This window comes from Rutilus rutilus (assembly GCF_951802725.1).
Source record: "Rutilus rutilus genome assembly, chromosome: 22".
In the NCBI taxonomy this organism is placed as follows: Eukaryota; Metazoa; Chordata; class Actinopteri; order Cypriniformes; family Leuciscidae; genus Rutilus; species Rutilus rutilus.
The window spans coordinates 8,758,114-8,778,042 of NC_140227.1; the positions used below are offsets into that span (position 1 = coordinate 8,758,114).

Here is a 19,929-nt window from a genome sequence, read left to right on the forward strand (position 1 = left end):
TGATAATATTTGTTGGAAAAAAGTGTGGATGCTTCCACATCTCTTTTTTTTAACCAATAAAGTAAAAGAGATCTCTTTTAAAATAATTCATAAATGCTACCCTGCAAATCAATACATGAAAAAGTTTAAAAAGGATATTTCCTCCAGTTGCTCTTTCTGTGACATCTCTGACGAAACTGTAGTTCATCTTTTTTGGCAATGTCCATTTACGAAAATGTTTTGGCACGATGTTTTAGGATTTATTAGGTCTGAAATCTATCATGAATGTGTGTTGTATTGGAAGAATATGGTCCTAGGCTTTGTTGATTTTGACCAATCTAAAAAATGTCATTTTTATGTGATTAATCTGATCTTGTTGCTAGCAAAATTCAATATTCATAAATCTAAATATCTTAATACTAAACCTCTCTTTCTTATATTTGTGAAAGAACTTGAAAAATACTTCTTCTCAATTAAGTTGTCTGAGAACAAAAAAGCCTTAAAAACATTATCTGTTTGTAACTCTTTTCCTTTTTTCAGTGTCAAGTAATTCTCATAATTTGTTAATGTTTAATTTATATTATTTCCCCCATTGTTTTTTTTGTTTGTTTGTTTGTTTTTTGTATTCTGTTGTTATCTGTTATTACTTGTGTATTGTTTTAAGCATTAAAAAAAAAAAAACTTCCACGTTCAGGAAAAAGGTGGATAGGAGAGCTATCACATTTTAAAAGTATTTAGTTGTTACAATGCACACAGAACATATGACCATTTAGTTATCCAGTTTATTCATATAAACATACTGAATACACAGACCTAAAATTTTATATTCTCTTCACTGTCAAAATAACACTCATGGTTGTGCTAAGAAATAGTTCACCCATACATAAAATGATTGTGTCGTTCCAAATTCGGATGACTTTCACTGTGCCATGAAACACAAAATGCATACTGACAGAATTCAAATTTTTGGGGGTGTGCTAATCTTCATTTTCCAGAGTAACCATAATACATAAACATACATAAAAGATTGATTAATTCTGTTACAAATCTGTTGAGTGTATACTGGTATCAGAATATTCTTCAAAATACACTCATCTCAATGTTTGGCAAGTGCACCAATTTAAATAATTATTTGTATCTAAATACAATTCTGTCATCCCCAAATCAAATTAGTCACTCTAAGCATTACCATACTTAGCAAATAAATAATCCAGCGTGCATGACCAATCTAATAAATTGTACTACATAAATACAGAACCGATTTCATAGCATTTGGATTAATACGAATATTTTGAATCTTTGAAGGACTCACAAAATTATGTTGGAGTCCTGCTGCAAAAATATTAAATGAAGATGAATACATAGAAAACCACACTATTTTATGTTGAGTATAACTAACTATCTTGGACCAACAGTAACAGATGGAGCTTCTTAACACCCCAAAATCACAGCTTCAGGAGACTACAAACCTTTGGAAACAGTTAACGTCTTGCACAAAGAGATAGTATGCTGTTAGTAAAACATGGACCTCGGGTTGAAAAACACTAGGATGTTTAATGGACCTCTAAATTACTAGACCACAACATCTAAAAATCCTCTGCAGAACCAAATGTAAAACTTTTGAAAAGTTCATTCATTCTTTTGGAGCGTGTCACTGTATATTCATGACCTACAAAATAATATTCTAAAACAAAAACTCCATATACATCATGGTCTTGACTACAAAGAAAGCTGGTTGGTTATATTTTGTGTTTGGTTATTATTTAGTAGGAACGTGGCCCATTTTTGCCATCTTCTGCTTGTCCTGGGGTGCTGGCAATGCTGGCAGACTGATTCTGATGGTCAATGGACTGGTAGGCATCTCTGTTTCGAGCTATTGTTGGGATCCCTGAAAGTAAAAGATAAGATCAGAAAAACTCGGAATTACTGGAATTGTGTATACTCAATAGCAGTCTCTAAAATTTTCTAAAAATCATACATTCACATTATACAAATTCATATGATATCGCCACCTTGTAAAATTCTTGTTTCTGTGAGATCAAGTTAAATATTCAGACAAAAACAAGAGTTAATTGGGTATAAGATATCCCAACTCTCCCGGAAGTTCTTGCAGGTTCCCTGCATTATGATAGCGGCTCCCTGATGCCCTCAAATTATTCAAAATATCCCAGAATTTGAGCGAGCGAGAGAGAAGTGATTTGATCAAAAGTGGTCAGCCAAGACACATTAGCATTAACACGTTACTAGCATGCGTTTCAAATGTGTCTCCTATGCGTCTCCTATGACCACTTGCATTCTGATTTCGTAACTTTTACTTTAAGCGCACAAATACTATTGAATGAAGTAACTCATGTTACACGGCTTCCTCCTGAAAATGAGTTTTTGCAGGGTGTGATGTCTGCTTTATTTCAATGGTCCAATTTAGACATTCTATTAACCATAAGTAACTTTTCAACTACATGTCAACTAGTCTCAGCCGCAGACGTCACGCCCACGGACCGTTGGCTGAGCGTCTGATGCATATGGCACACAAAATGGGAAACACTTCAGGAGTTTTCAACTCGTCATCTGATTGGTTGAATTCTACTGGATTTCCGGGAGATACAAAGCCATTGTGACTCCAAACCCCCTCATGGAAGCGGAAAGCCACCGTGTTTACAACTGTGACATTGCAAGCTTACCAGGATCAACTACATGCTGTATTTTCAAAAGTAGGTGTAGTTCACAGGGCCACTGTTGCAGTAAACTTGCATACCGAGGTTGCAAAGTTACTTAGTAGAATGGACCATTATAAAGTGGACCATCGAAATAAAGTGTAAAACTGCAACATATGTGATTTACACCGGGAGCACTGGAGCAATATGCTATATCTTTATTCAGCCTGAAGATTCCCTTATGACAGATTATCTGAAAAAATCCCATTGCACATCAACAGAATTCCAATGAGGAGGCGGCCTCTCACTATTTTAATGCACTGTGGGCAATTCAGGCACAGAGGTAATTATTCTCAATTACATTATAGGCATTATATCCTAGGCATGAGAAACTACTTTGTAAAAACAAAAACATAATTTAAGAAAAAAAAGGATCAATTTGCTATTGCATCCATTTATTAAAACACAACCTGAGAATGTCAATAAATAATTTAAGATAACACAATTCTCTTATATTGTGCAATAAAAACAGAGGCAAATATTGACTGCTTGAGACAGTGCAGTAAATCAGCACTTCTGCGACCACTCAGGCAGAAAATACAACAGCTAGAGAATAAAGCCTTGTGTTACACATGGTGTGGTTTATAATGATCTTCTTGGAGGGTTTCAACATATACAGAGACAGACCCAGACCCTCAACCAACCCGATACAAAATATACACTATATGTTGTTTGTACATTATTTTGGAGATTCAATGTAAAAAGTATCACATTATGAAAATATATTTAAAACTTTAATGTTTTTTCTTTTAATCTATTGACAGCACTCATTTTGATTCAGTAATGTTAAATAAAATGTTTATTTTATTTGAATAAAACCAATACATTTAGATATCACCACATAAAGTACATTTTTAGGTTACCATTTTTTTAGTGTAACATGACCAACCAAACACTACTTGCTTATTCTAACATTAGTATTCTGTTATTTTATAATTTCACTCATGAAATTCTTGGGCCCTCTTCTATTTATTATTTATTTACTGCCCCTTGGCACATTTTCAGAAAGTATGGTATTGATTTCCATTGCTATGCTGATGATACCCAGCTTCACCTGTCTTTGTCACACTCTCACTTAGTTTGGACTTTGTTAAGTTAAGTTAATAACTAATGATCTCTGCAATGGAAGTGAATCAGTATACAGAAGAAAAAATAAGTATATTATTTTTACACGCAGCCGTTCTATGTCCACTGTCCCGCCTATTCTGACTATTGAGGACCTACATATAGAAAGAGTACTAACTTATAAATATTTAGGAATATGGCTTGATGAGAAGTTAGCCTTTGATGTTCATATTAATTACTTGGTGAAAAGGCTTAAACCAAGATTGGGTTTTCTTTTTCGGGAAATTCTTTTTTTTTTCCTTTACAGCTAGAAAGAGAATTATACAGAGTACTTTTTTACCTATTTTAGATTATGGTGATGTTGTTTATATGCATGCTTCTACATATTTATTGAAAAGACTGGATGGTGTTTATCATGCTGCACTGCGTTTTATAACAAATTCTTGTTCACGTACTCATCATTGTTTGCTGTACAACTGTTTGGGTTGGTCCTCTTTATATCAAAGAAGGAAATCACATATGTTAGTATTTATTGTAAAGACATTGATGGGTATGCTTCCAAATTACATTACAAGTCTTCTATGTTTATGTAGAAAGAACTATAGCACCAGATCATCTAATGCTGGGATGGGCAACTTCGGTCCTGGAGGGCCACTGTCCTGCAGAGTTTAGCTTCAGCCCTAATCAAACACACCTGAACAAGCTAATCAAGGTCTTCGGGATTACTAGAAAGCTACAGGCAGATGTGTTTTTATCAGGGTTGGAGGGTTGGAGCTAAACTCTGCAGGACACTGGCCCTCCAGGACCGAAGTTGCCCATCCCTGATCTAATGGGATTAAATTAGTAGTAGCCTACCTATAGGGTACATTCAGAGCATGGAAAATCATCTTTCTCTTACTATGCTCCATGGCTGTGGAATGAATTTCAAGCTATTGTTCCACTAGAAACAATTCCTCCTTTGAATATATTTAAAAATTTACTGCAGTCTAAAATGAATGAATCATGTTGCTGTTTTACTTAATTTATTGATTTATGATGAATATTGTGCTTTGACTGTCTAGAATGTCTTATATGTGTTATATGTTTGTGTGTGACTTGTAGTATGGCCATCTTGGCCAGGACTCCCTGGAGGAAGAGATTTCTTTTAATCTCAGTGGGACCTTCCTGGAAAAATAAAGGATAATAATAAAATAAAATAAACAATCAAAAACTAACTTTAGCTGGACAATAACTTTATTCTAGAGCTGCTGTAAAGCCAAAACAATCTCTGTTACTTTAATTTCCTATTATAACTATAAAGCTGCTTTGAAACAATCTATTGTTAAACAGTGCTATTTAAATGAAGGTGACTTGACTTGGTTTTCAGTTTGCACAGTTTCCACTGCGTTAGTTGTCATAGTCTCTGATTAGTTGTCATTTAGTTCAGGTGTGTGTAGTTCATTTTCCTCATTTGCTTTTATACTTAAGTCCTCTGTGTCTATTCATTTGCTGTCTGATCTCTTCTGTGATGTAGGTGTTATAAGCAGTTCTCTTTGTGTGATTTATCTTACTGTGAATGTATTAAAGTTAACCTTTGCCTTCATCATCATGTTCTACAACACATCGTTGTGACAGTCTTCCATGCTTACTTCTGTTTTTCCTACACTTTTTCTGTCCAGCTGCTAAGCTGAAATAAAAAACTGGTTTTCATCAAATTTCCTTAAACTCAATAGTGGTAAAAACTGAAATTCTCTTAGTAGGTACAAAATCTAATCTGACTAAATCTGATAGCTTCTCTGTCACTATTGACAAGTCCATAGTTTTTCCATCAATGCAGGTTAAAAGTCTGAGTGTCGTAATAATATTATTAGTTCTGCATATTTTCAGGTATGAAACATAAACGGTATTATTAATTGCAACCATTATTGCAATTCTCTTCTGTTTGATCTTCTTCAAATTTAAATTCCTGCCTGTACCCTCAGATCTTCTTCATCATTTTAATTTTGTCTTGCCATGCATTCTCCTGAACAGTATGGGTCTAGGGCTTTTAGTTGTGCTGGCCATCATTTGTGGAACTCCCTTCCCCTGGAAATTCATAACACCGACAGTCTTCACACTTATAAATCTTGTCTTAAAACTAATTTAATTAAACAGGCTTATTTATGATTGTACATGTATTGAGCAATATCTTATTCTTCAGTGTCTAATGGATATTATTATAATATGCTTTGTCTGTTGTTGTTATACTGATATTTTTAGAAAGATTTGTAAGGTGACCTTGAGTGTCTTTAAAGGCGCCTACAAATAAAATGTATTATTATTATTTATTGTTTTTGCTTTATTGTTATAAACAGCAGCTATGCTAATTATTATGCATATTTCTGAAATGCATAACTTGGACACAGTCATCTCTGATTGTATTAGATCACTCTAAATTGTAATGTAGACATGCATTTTTCTGAAAACTGAAAATACTATATATATATATATTTTTTTTTTACTTGTAGTATCTTCATGGCACAGTACTATCATGAAAAAGTTGTATTCTGAGTATTGTGTAATAAAATCTTGACACAGAATTGATTATTTTTCTAAAACCTCATGTACATACACACAGAGTAAAAGAATTTCACAAACATCAAGCAGAAGGAATGCACAAAGAATGAAAGTCGACTTAGATATTCAAATGCATGAATATTAACAAGAAAAAGTAATATAAGGTGTTGCAAAACATAAATACCAAGACATAGTTTGAAGAAGAGCAAGGAAAAAGTCCACATAAACAAATCACCACAACAGCTCAGACATGAAAATTTCCGGTTTTAAAGAAAGCTGGACTGCAGGAGGAAATGGAGGGAAGGTTCAGTAGCGACGACTGAGGAATGTGCTGTCAGCACTGTCTGTGGTGCAACGACTATCCACAGATGTTTCCAGGTCTAAGAGACAGATACAGAATACAACGAGACAGCAAGCAGGACAGTGAATAAAGACAGGAAGTCACAGACAGAGCATTTAGAACAACAAAAATAATGAAGAAAGATGAATAATGAACATGAAAAACAAGCCTGAATCTAGAACTGAAATAATCAGTGTCAGTAAAACATTGAGTCAAAAAAGTAAAAGAATTATGCAAGAAATAATTTACAGTATATACAGTGTTCAATAATCACCAGTTGACTGTACATTATTCTGTTTATTATACAGTATGGCTACTTACACATAAATAAATGTAGATTAAATATTGATTTGAGTTGAAATTATTTGATTATGTTAGTGTGAAGTGATTAGAGACAGAGAGAAGTTCTTCCATTCTTTCTTTGCAACAAATAAATACAACCTACCTAGGCAAACTGACAAGGGGGCAGGTGGAATTAATAATTTAGGAAGAGGGAAAATTACAGTTCTAAAGAGGATTTTACCAGACTTACCAAAAAAAAAATCCTGAGGATAAGATGTAAATGAATATATCTGCTAAAAGTTTATTTTGGGTTTGATTACCAAGGAACACACACTAAATGATACATGTATGAAGAAAAAAATATATATTTTATTAAAAAACATGGGCAAATGTCCAACTTTGTTATTCTGAGGTCTTTAAAGGGGCAATATTCCAATGTTTTGTTACATTTTATTGTCTCATTGTAAAGTCCACTTACAGCCTGGCTAACGTCAGACCTCGTCTCATTGAGACGTGGTCTGGGAACCACATGTTCATTTTCTCGTATTTGAGGCGTGGTTTACGAATGCCCAGAGCCGTTTATTGGGCGCTACGAATGTCTATCAAATGCGCCTGTACGTAGCTCATAGCCAATCGTTTCAATTATACCAGATGACGTATGTAGAGCGACAGAAATTCGACGAGGAAGAAGATGATGGGTCAGAGATTTATGTGTACCCGATGGCGTTCAGCGACTATTGCCGTTTGTGCAAGACAAACATGAGGGTAGAAGGTATATATGGACACTCTACAGACATGTTTTTATCGAAAAAAACATTATGAAATGGTTTAACGCCAAAAGTTGCTCTTTTTTCAAAATAAACTTGCGTTCTAAACTACTTAGAACACTTTCAATGAGATCTACTAATATTGTTAGTGCCGATATTTTTCACGTTAATAAATCCATAGAGCCGAAGACTTTGCTTGTGAATAAAATTGCGCTGTGCGCAAGGCAGCATGGGGAAACCCAGGCTAGTCCACTTATGATTATGACTACAATGTTAGTCAAGTTATCTCACACCAAAAACAGCTAGTTTTCCATTTTCCATTTCTGCCTTCTCATGACCTTCAGAATTAAACAGGATGTTTTTGTCACTGCACTCTTAAGTCTTAAATATGACAATGACCTCTGTTATGATTATGATTGAGACGTAATGGGCATGATGATTTCTGAATGGCCTAGATTTGGGTGGACTAAGAAGGACTGGGAATTTCATTGTGAATGTTATACTGTGAATGTTAATGTTAACAAGCCATTAATCCTTAATCCTAAAAAAACACTAGGTTGTTTCAACCCATGTTTGGGTCAAAAATGGACAAACCCAACATTAGGTGTAACATTTTTATTTAAAAAATTAAACCCAAATTTTGACCCAAATATGGATTAAAACAACCCAGCTTTTTTTAGAGTATACATTTTGCCCACACTGAAATCTCACTGGTCCAAAATCCCGCTTTACATAACTGTAAAAAACTTTACTGTAATACCTTTGTCACTATTATGTTAAGTTAGTTCATTTTCATGGACTTTTAGTTTGTATTCGTCCTGTTTCCTGTGTTTTCTTTGTTCAAGTTTCCCACCACTCAGATTAGTGTTTGCTTTAGTTGATCCTTGACTTTTTAACATCAAGTTTTTCTCTGGCTGCTTCAACTATGTTTTTGCAAGAAACATTTGTTATGGCTAAAAAATAAAATAAAAAAACAGAGAAAAGAGCTACAGTATCATTTAGAAACACACACATCAAAAATCAGCATAATAATCTCAACAATGGTGGCAATAAAAAAAAGGTTATCTGGCCAATGAACGAACAGTGTATGATTATGATTCAGGCAGCATTTATGCTATATAATAATGAATCTAGTAAGTCCATTCAGCTGGATAATTTATTCATGCTGCAGTGCTTGTTGGGAGTTTGGCACCCAGCATGCATTGCGACATGAAACTTTTGATTGTCGCCATTCTTGAGATTCATATGCTGATTGATGATGCATATGTGTGTCTAAGTGATGCATGAGCTCAAAATGTTTTCTTGCACTATATATTTTAATACCCTTCAAAATGATTGATTACTGAGATATTGCTGGATAAATATCAAATTCATAAAGCACCACATAATCAAAGATTGGACACTAGATGAAGACAGTGTAACAGATGAGTCCATTAAGATTATGGCATGATCACATCATGCCAAAAACACCTGATCCATGTCTTCTGGGCGTATCCTTGCCATAACAAATTTTTCTTATAAACACACAGCTACAGCAGCCATAGAAAACTAATAATAAAGAGTCAAGAGTCAATAACCCAACTAAAGCTAATATTAGTCTCTCTGTTTATCCTGAGGATTACTGTAGTCAGCCGGATCTGGGCCGTATCCAGATCAGATGGTGGACCTGTGCCTAGACACAACCACAACGCATGATGTAGTCAGCCGGATCCAGGCCGTATCCAGATCAGATGGAGGACCTGCATCTAGACACGACCACAACGCATCCCTGATGTGTCAGCAGAGATTGTGTCAATTAGACTCTCCCCTGTGAAGGCCTCATCGACACGACAGCCATCGGCACTGATCCTCAACAAACCCGTCTTCATACCGATATGATGAATCCGATCTTGAACCAGATGGAACTGGATAATATTCTGAATGTTCTGATCCAATCTGACTTCTGACCTGTAATGCTGCATGAATCATAATCATACACTCTTCGTTCGTTGGTCAGAGGAGAACTGCCTAGAAACTATGAAAAGGTTCAGGACAGTGTCCTTCCTATGGTGAATTACTGTGATAGATCTAACCTTACATTTAATGTAATTTTAGAGTTTTTTTAACCGAAATAGGCCTATTGACATAGGCCATTATACTACAGGGGTAGAATTGCATAATCTGTTCAAATGAGGATGTGGGCGATTTTACCAGAGGTGGCCAGCATCATGAGGAGATGACTTATGCAAAAGAAATTTGTCAAAAAATGACTTAGCCATTTATTTTGGGAAGGTGACGATATATAAGTTTCTTTCTAGTATTTTCAAATAATTTATGTACAATGGGGTTTTATGTTACATGTATATTGTTAAATTGTTAGGTTTGGCTATCGAACAGTTTTCTTCAACTTAATGAAACAAAGTCTGAAATTACAATATTTGGCCCACCAAAATTCAAAGAGAAGATAGCCGACACCCTGGCTCCATTAGAAATGACGGTGAAAGATAGCGTGAGGAACCTTGGGGTAATAATTGACTCATCTCTAAGCTTTGATAAACAGATAAATTCTGTTGTAAAGAACAGTTTTTATCAGCTTAGATTGATTTCTAAGATAAAACCCCTTCTCAGTTATAAAGACTTGGAGATTGTTATTCATGCTTTTATTACTTCCAGACTGGACTACTGCAATTCTCTTTATGCAGGGATTCCCCAGCGTCAACTATGTCGTCTGCAGTTGGTACAAAATGCCGCAGCAAGATTTCTGACTGGCACTAAAAAAAGGGACCACATTACTCCAGTACTATCTTATCTTCACTGGCTGCCGGTTCAGTACAGGATTGAATATAAGATTTTATTAATGGTTTTTAAAGCATTGCACAACAGGTCCCCAAAATACATTGTGGATCTTTTAGACTCTTACACAACAGGCAGGACACTAAGATCCACGAACCAATCTTTGCTGGCGGTCCCCTTTTCTAAAAAGAAGTCAAAGGGTGACCGAGCTTTTTCAGTTGTGGCTCCTAAGTTGTGGAACAGCCTCCCCCTTCATATCCGGTTAGCTCAATCAATAGAAATATTTAAGTCGCAGCTAAAAACTTACCTTTTTAATTTAGCCTTTAGTTAAGGGTGGTGTACACTGTAGGTATACACTTTTATTTAGTTTTATTTCTTCATACACACTGATCTCATTATGCTGGTGGGTGAGGGAGATGTTTAAGAGTGTGAAATATGCCTTCATCCGCTAGGCTTGATATGTTCTGTTTTATATATGTATGTCTTTTTACTGTAACTGTGAAGCACTTTGGGCAACAACGTTGCGGGTAAACGTGCTATATAAATAAATAAAAGTTGAAGTTGAAGTTGAAGTTAAATTAATGTTTGCTGCATTTTTTTTATGTCAAGTCAAGTCATCTTCATTTATATAGCGCTTTTAACAATGTAGATTGTTCCAAAGCAGCTTTACATTGATAATAGGAAATTTAAGTAAAGTGTTTTGGCTTTATAGCAGCTAGAATAAAGTTATTGTCCAGCTAAAGTTAGTTTGATTGATTCACTTCCGTCGCAACGACGATCATTAGTTATTAACTTAGGGGCCGCTAACACGACACCGTTTTAACAGAAAACTCTTAAGTTCTTTCTGCGCAAACTTCAAAAACGCGAACCAGTGAGAACGCCGATGGTGTGCACATGCGTATTACGAGTTCAGTCTATAGGTATGTGCGTTTGAATATATGTGCGCAGGCGTGTAGTCCTTCCCTACAAATCAACCCTCAACATACTACTTGTCTGGCCTTAAAATTAATAATAATACAGAATTTTATCGCTTCCACGTAGTGGAATGTAATGTGTGTTACCATGATTGTGTTTAGTATTTGTGTGAATGACACTGTGCACCTCTTAATAGAATTTTCCTTCTCATTTTGTGGAAAAGCTGCTTATGATGAGCTTTTATTCATCATGTGACATATCTTATCATCACCTGCTTTTGGTGGTTGTCAGTGTTTAACAAAGGTACAAAACAGATATTAGTATAGGTTGCTATATTAATATTATCAGTTAATGAAATTGATTAAATTTTATACTGTAAATTTAAGTTAAATCTTTAATACCTAAAATGTTGCTACCATATTTTTACAGTCAATTTCTGGCAACCACAGCTGGCCATTTTTTGTTTGTTTTTTTACCTTAAATTTCACAGATTATTTTTTACAGTGTTTAAATATCATCTAAGTTATATCAGTTGGAAATATAGTGTGACAATATCAGTGACAAATGATATGTATATCATTTTATGCAAGTAGTCTGCTATACTGTTACAAAGATCTCACTGATTTACAATATAAGAATGTGATCTTACCTTTTGTCCATAAATATAAGCATTTTTACTAAATTATTTTCCTCAAGTATGAGCTCCATATTATCCTATTATTTCATACTACATTACCTATAAAAGCCTGATGTATCAGATACTCAAAAAAAAAAAAAAAAAAAAACATCTACAAGATATTTTTCAGATTCAAGGTTTCAAGGTTCAAAGGTTTTGTCTAAAATTTTCTTGACCTCTTCCATTAAAAAAATATATTTCTGACTGTTATATCAAGATTTACAGGGTGAATAGACCTAGTGAAAAAACACATTTAAGTTGATTCAGACCTTCACAAAACAGCTAAGATCAAGGATCATAAAGGTCTTAATAATAATAACTGGCCGAATCAATTTAGGTCCACGCACTGTTCCTCAAAAAACAGAGATCAGCCAAGATGTATGTCTCTTTTCTTTTATGTGGGCCACTCTGTCAGGCATGTGTCTTGTGACTAGCTCTAAAACTCAATTACCCACTCCTCTTTTTACTCATTTTGCCATTTTCAGGGAAATACTCTGCTTGTCCACATAATTATAATGCTTAAAAATAGGCTAGATACTGCTTTAAACAAACCAGAGCAAACAATGCTGGTATTTTAACTTCATGGAAAGACTTTCACATGCATCACAAAGCGCCAAAATGAATCAGTCACCCATTACATTACAATCAGTCACCCATCTTTTTCCTTTCTTCAGTCACCAACTTACCAAAGCTGATGTTGTATTCGCCACCCCGCTCACGGTACATCTGGTAGACGAAGAAACAGGAAACCGGTTTTAGCACCAGGCTCAGGATGGCCATGCCTGCACTAAAACGGAACAAGTCCGATATGTTTGCAGTCGCCTCATAGCAAAGACCAAAATGAACAATGTCAGTCAAGATGGTCACTGCCAACCCGATCAAGAACTGAATGAAGAAGAGCAGAGATCAAACATTAGCATGACAAATATAATATATACAAACACAAGAAAGTCTCAGCATGCTCAACGAGGGGTCCTATTATGCCCTTTTAAGAAGTCTTGATTTTGGGGTGTACTAGAATACGCTTTCATGCTTGATTGTTCAAAAAAACACATTATTTTTCACATATTTTACATTATTACAGCTCCATTCTCCCCAGTCTGGCCCAAGCGCGTTGTTTAGTACCGGTTTCTATGAAGCCCCTCCTTCCGAAATCTGCTGTGATTGGTTAGCTGGCCCAGTGTGTTGTGATTGGCAGCGCTTAGCATGTGTTTCGGGAAATGTCCGGCCCCTCCAAAACCTCTAAAGTTCTGCTCTAGTGTAAATATAAAGGATGGCGGCAATTTCAAACCTGATTCAGACCCTGACAATGTTAACAAACAAGAGGAGCATCCAGAACGGATTTCATGCACAGACTTTCAAGCACGGATTTCACAGGATGTTTCAGAGTGGTATGCTTTTCTTGTATATTATAGGTACGATGTTATCCACCATTTATATTTATGGTATTTGTCGGAAAACTATGGTTATACAAACTGTAATCGATCACAAAAACATGGTTAATTTTCCTAAGGAGCAGTGAACAGCCTTAAAAAAAGCTATAGTAAACAACACTATATCAACATTAACGTTGGCTAGCAGGCGAGCGTAGCAACAACATAAACTTATAATTAGAAAACGCAACTACAAATAATAAGACATACTTACAAGTTGTGATCCACAAACAACAGATTGTCTCGACAAAGTGGAAACTGCTCCATTTCAGGAGAAGCTTTTGTGCGTAGCCTGCATCGTGGTTCTGGAAGCTGTTCTTCATAAAATGTACACCGCACAGATAAACATCGGGAGAATATTGTTCAGGAACAGTGTTTAAAATAAATTTGACCCATTCTAAGTTCGTCAGCTTTAGGAAGGTCAAACAAATTAGTTTTGGAATGCGCATTCCATGGGCGGGAATTATTTAAACGAGGAACTAGTTCATTGTAGTTCTTGGAAAGTGGATTCTGTTAAATAAAATATCTCCCTTTGGAGTGGACGTCGACCTTTGTAACCTTGCAAATCTTTTTTTATGCTCAAACAGCAACATTACACACTAACTAAAGTTGAAATGGTGAAAAAGCCTTTAAAAGAGTTGTGTTGTGCATTCCTGTCATCGTAAATGAATCGAAGCAGCAGTATGTGAAATGGTACCAGTTTGATTCAGCATGATTAATGTGCACTCCTGACACATAACTGTCACTGAAACATTTTTTATTGTAAAACATTGGTCAAATATCGATGCTGGAATCTTAAGTCTTTAAGTAAAGGCCAAACGTTCGCTTCTGTCATGCTCATTTTGTGATCTAGTTTTAAAGGTTTTAGGGCTGCGCTGCAGGGCTACTGGCCTCACAGTGGAAACACAACTCGATTTTGGCCTCTGTGCTCGAGATCCCGTATTTGCCCTGCCCGGCACGTTGTTAGCTCTGGCTCACACTGGCACGGCATTTGAAAAGCGGCTAATGTGAACCAGACCTTTTGGCCAGTCAAAAGTATGGCTATGAAATACTCAAATGTCATAAAAGTGTGGATTTCTCATCTGTAATCAATACTGAATAAAATGAATGTCTAGGCCTTCATGATCTGAAAATCATGCTCTTCATGAATGAAAAAATAAATAAAAATCACACTTACCAATAATACAGCATCTATGGAGTCTCTCTGTGCTATGGCCCACACTCCCACTGCAAGAACACTCACGTTCCCCAACACATAAGAAGTAGGAAGCCAGGGATACAAGCATGCCCTGCACATAAACACACATTTAAATGTTAAGACTAATATTTTCATTAGGGCTGTCAATTTAACTTAATTTAGTATGGTTCATTGCTAGGTAAATTACTTAATTTTTTTGTAAATTACTGAATACAATTACATTTTGAAAATTGTAACAATCTGTTACATTACACGCTTTAGGTAATATAATCTGACTATTTTCTTTTTTTCTTTTGAGCTTACTTTAAGTCCTGTATAATAGTAATATAACAGTGCAGAGAAAAAAAAGTGAGTTGAAAATTTGTCATCAACAAAATGAAATAAAAATAAAAAACAATTAAAGATGAAATATTTTATTTGTTATGCAGTGTGGCTTCAAAACTGGAAGACTTTCTGAACATACATAAGCAATAGGCTATTTTAGAAATGACTATTTAAAAGACAAAAAAGAAGAATTAGTGAGAATCGATACATTTTGATTTATTCACTGCCATCTTCCTAGTGTGACAGATGTTTATATTCACAGTGTATATTCAAAATGTTTCACTAATAATCCTTTCTGTCAGTTTTAATTTGTTTACTTTTATAGTATTTATTAAGAAAAGATTATAATTATGTTTTGAACTTAATCAGTGTCATTTTGAGAAAAATAGTTTTATGATTAATATAGAGTGGTGTAGGTATGACATCACTTTGTAGGCCAAAAAGCAGAAGTGAGTTAGCGTTTTAACACTTCTGGTTCCATTGTCCTGAAGTCAATGGTTTTTTTCAAAAGGGTTTTGGTTAAATGGCTGAAATAAGGTATGTGGTGAACACAAGCTCAAGACACTTTCACGTTTTATTCTACGACATAAAGTACATCAATATTACCCCACTCGTGATTTTTTTAAGCTGTTACCTGTCTTGAAAAAGGCGGTTGCTTACAAGTGGCTAAATGGGACTACAGAAGCTTTCGAGGAGATTAAACGTCATCACGCTGAATAGATAAACTCAGTTCTCTTTACAGCCTCGTTATGCTTACAGTTGTGCTCTTACAAACTATTCTAACTTAAACGTTCTGGGAAAATGTTTTAGATAAAACTGAAAGAGCTGTTGGAAGCTTAGTGATGGTGACGTTGAGTTCGTGGGAACGTGGTGTAGTTTGTTTATAGCCTACCTTTAGCTTTTTACTTCTGGCGACTACATTTAGGCTTCAAAATTCATAAAAGTTGTGATCATCAGTGATAATTATCTTGATGGTCAAAACATGCAAGTATCATGAACTTTTGTTGATCACAGAGCTTGTTTTTAGTGATAACCCAGCAAACACAGAACGTTGGCACTACGTAGCCAACCTTCTAACAACGTTTTAAAAGCATGGCCAAAAGTTTGCTATAATTACGTTGTGTAGTGAAGGTTGTAACAGCGTTGTCACAATGTTGATATTAATTCACCATTCAGGGCCATAGCTTGAGGTTGTGCCTATGGTGTCTTGACAACCAGTGGACTACATATGTACTCATCACTGCCCTGAAGCGCGAAAATCAGCCTTTTAAATTTCTACCACCCATTGGGCTTATTGTGTTGTCTCATTCTTCATCGTGCAAGGATACGTGAGTATTGCATTTTTTGCAAATTTACCTCAGCTAAATAAGTTACGTAATTATTCAAACACACAACCTACAACTTAATTTTCGTATGTGACTAATAGCCTCGCTCGCACTGTTTAGTTTTTCATTTGATTTGTCTACTATTTAGTCTCATTCGTTTCTTTGCTTCTCTGGATTTGTGGATGTTTCCTGGACTGATTCCGGTTACCGACCTTTATCGCACGGCTTTCGACTATACTCCCCTGTCTGCCATGTACAGAACCCGGTTGTGTTCATTAAATATTCTGATCTTTGCTTTTTATGGTTTATTTATTATACTTAAAAGAAATTTGTATATTTGTTTATTCAGTTTTTTTCTTTATTCACAAATGTATGACTTTTGGAAGTGCAATTTGATTACCATATAATAAAGTTGAATTAACATAACCTTCTGTCATTTTTACTCTTCAAAGTGTACACTTGCAGGTGTATATTATAATTAGGCTAATTTACTGATAGCCCCATTAAATAATAAGGATAAACAATATTTAAAAAGTATATACATTTCTAACAGCTGACTAATTCAAAATAAACCTCAAAACATAAAATGCTAAATGCTATAGGCCTATCTAGCATAAAAAAAAAATTGTCAGAACGTCGTCTCTCAGTTGCTGAATGTCGCGCAACAACGTTGCTACAGCCCTGTCGCGTCTTACAATTCTACGTTGTTACAATGTTGCGAGCACGTAGACAGCGACGTTGCCATAGCAGAAGTGCAACGTGCCACAGACGTTGCCACAACGTAAATGCTGGGAATCCAAAAGCCTATGGGAAAATCCTATCGTTTTTTTTTGTCGAGGTAACCAACCAGTGTGATGCTAACTGCCGGTTGACCTACAAAGTGACGTCATACCTTCACTCCTGGCATTGTGATGTCATTTCTGTTCAGCCCATGCTGCGTCCTCAGTCTGCTTTTTGAGCGCGCTAAGGAGAGGTAAGCAGCTAGCGGTTCTCTTTCAATATAAAGTGTAAAAGTTGGCCGAAGTTGGATTGAGTACATAATATTCAAATATATTTATGTTAAGAGTGTTAGAAATATGCTTAGAAGTGTTTTACGCATGGATGGACTGGATTTAATAGTTTTATTGCTGTGTACAGCAATTTGAGCGTATGTGTGTGCGCATACGGTTATATGCAGTGATTTTGACCGATTAATTAATTGGTCTTTGATCTGTGCAGGTGATAAATATATATCGCATATATATATATGTGTGTGTGTGTGTGTGTGTGTGTGTGCGTGTATGTGCTGTATTTGTAAACATTTTCAGGGACACTATGTGTGTGTGTGTGTGTGTGTGTGTGTGTGTGCGTGTGTGTGTGCGCGTGTGTGTAAATTACCCGTAATCAGACTAGTCACAATTATATATATATGATATATATATCCCAATAAAAAAATAAAAAAAACTAATAACAAATATAAAGGGGCTTTAAATTTTATAGCTATGGCTTCAAATGTTATATATACACACACACTTAGGAGGCTTCATTTTTCTTTAGTTTGAAGAAGAAATGTATTTCCAATTCTGCTGAACTGAGAACTGGATGATAAACTTTCACTAATGGTGAAATTCCTCAGGTTAGTGATAAAAAAACAGAAAGGAGAAAGGCAAATGCGCCATAACTCTCACCAGACTGTCAGTATCCAGTGAACCAACACGATTGCCTGCAGAGAAAACACACGCACAGTGTAGCACATAAATGTACAGATCTATTCCCTAGAAACAGGCCGTGGCTCAAAACCTAGTGAGCATTCAGTCATGGGCATTTTTGGGCTAAATGCTGCACCTATGATCTTGGGTATCTCTAAAATACAAAATTTGTTACAGGCAATGCTTTTCTAAAAGAATCAAGATATGAACCAATACAAATGGACAATTCTGTGTCCCACTTTATGTGCCTTTAAGACTTAAGGGTTTAAATAAATAATTTGATACATTAATATTAATACAGCACATATATTCACATTGTACTTATATTTTAACCTGTATATAATTACATCTGTAATTAATTTATGTAATTACATCTATAATTACTGTTGACCCTTTACATCCACCTCTTAACCAGCATTTAAACCTAACCATCCGTCTTTAACATTACCTGTATATCAGCAAAAGTGCAGTGTAATTAATAATTGTAATTAATAATTTTAAGGGTTCCTGGTTGCCCGGCCTGACTGTGATAAACTTACGAAGGCCTCTATATGATGAATGCACAGAAAATGTGGTTTAGGTAAACGGTTTAGTTTTTGAAACACAGTCATTGACAGAGAAATAGTAAAATGTGCAACTAGAATCAGGGAAGCACATCTGAGGAAATAATTAATGTAAGACACAAAACTGACAAAAAGTTGCTTTAGAATGATGAATTATGTAAAAACAATTTTATTGATGTTTTTATTTGATCTTTCCTGAAATTGGAAAGATCAAATAAAAACTTCAGTACACTTTTTCAGTGTATAAATACTTTTTACATAAAACAACAACAACCTCTTCCTTTTGATCTTTCAGCTTTTGATGGATCATTTAACAATCAATGTACAAACTATACAACACACATAAATAAAAAACGAATAAATTACCTTGAGACTTATGGCTGGTATTTCCATTGTTTCACTGGCTCTTTTCGATTAAAAGTGCCTCTGTAGTTTCCAGTATTTCACAAAGGAAGCATAAAACACTTTCATCATAACTGTGTGTAACAGAAGTTAGTCCAGTGCTCTGAAGTCACTGCAAACACAAACCATGTGATACTAGCCTGATCAGAGCCATGTGACTACACCTCCCACTTATGGTCATTATTCCATGTGAGAGCAGAAGTGGGTAATTTCCTGTGTATGTATGTGTGTATTGACGTCACTGTAAATAATTGCTTTAATTTATACAGTGCATACAGTGCATATGCAGTGGAAAATTAGGGCTAGTTATGTTAGTACAGTAAATGGTCTAACAGTCCCCTGTGATCCATTCAAACAACCAAACATCCATCCATTGCTGGGCCTTTGCATATGGCCGAATCAAGAGAAAATGAATGTTTAAATGAACTGTTATTTTATGTGTTTTTGAGAAAATGAGAAAAGGGGAAGACTTGATAGTGTTTAATGGTCAATTACGTTGGAATTATTAGAACCATTTATATTACAGTGTGGGTTACCATTGTGGAGAAGAGTGGAGCATTTGCTTAGGCTGTGGACGGATTCAGTTGTTGAAGTAACAAAAAAGCTGCACAGTTTAACAGGCCGTTAATATAGTCAACGCGAGCGACGCGCTCCCTTTCATAGTCAAAACAGTGGACGCAAGCAGACGCAAGCGTCACGGGCAATGCATGAAATTATGGCAAGCCAAAGTATTCATAAACGCCTGGTCGGGCGTCTGATTGCACACTGACACGTCAAAAGCGTGCGTTTCGACCGCCAAACGGGCGTCCCTGACGCGCGATTTGCCATAAAAGCGCACGTTCTTAACGCGCACTTTGTGGTCACGGAAAACGCGCGTCACAAACGCGCGGTTTTTGCATCAAAACGCGCGTCCTCGACGTGTGATCTGCCATTTAAAACGCACGTTTGCAA

The 19,929-nt window shown here is 35.6% G+C and overlaps 1 protein-coding gene across 1 annotated transcript; it reads right to left on the reverse strand.

Moving 5' to 3' along the window:
* Window positions 1–741: 741 nt before the first annotated feature.
* On the reverse strand, window positions 742–19,107 carry agtrap (angiotensin II receptor-associated protein). Its single transcript, XM_084394956.1, has 5 exons — window positions 18,943–19,107; window positions 17,993–18,027; window positions 14,656–14,767; window positions 12,732–12,930; window positions 742–1,867 (listed from the first exon to the last, which is right to left on the reverse strand). The coding sequence occupies exons 1-5, from the start codon at window positions 18,967–18,969 to the stop codon at window positions 1,743–1,745; spliced, it is 498 nt and encodes a 165-aa protein (XP_084251082.1). The 5' UTR covers window positions 18,970–19,107; the 3' UTR covers window positions 742–1,742.
* Between the last annotated feature and the right edge of the window lie 822 nt (window positions 19,108–19,929).

Excerpts from the sequence above, each read along its gene's own strand:
- agtrap (XM_084394956.1), bottom strand. The coding sequence starts at position 18,969 with ATGGAAATACCAGCCATAAGTCTCAAG. Across the intron at positions 18,028-18,942 it reads TACCAGCCATAAGTCTCAAG|GCAATCGTGTTGGTTCACTG; the intron begins GTAATTTATTCG and ends TTTTCTCTGCAG. Across the intron at positions 14,768-17,992 it reads CACTGGATACTGACAGTCTG|GGCATGCTTGTATCCCTGGC; the intron begins GTGAGAGTTATG and ends GTTTATGTGCAG.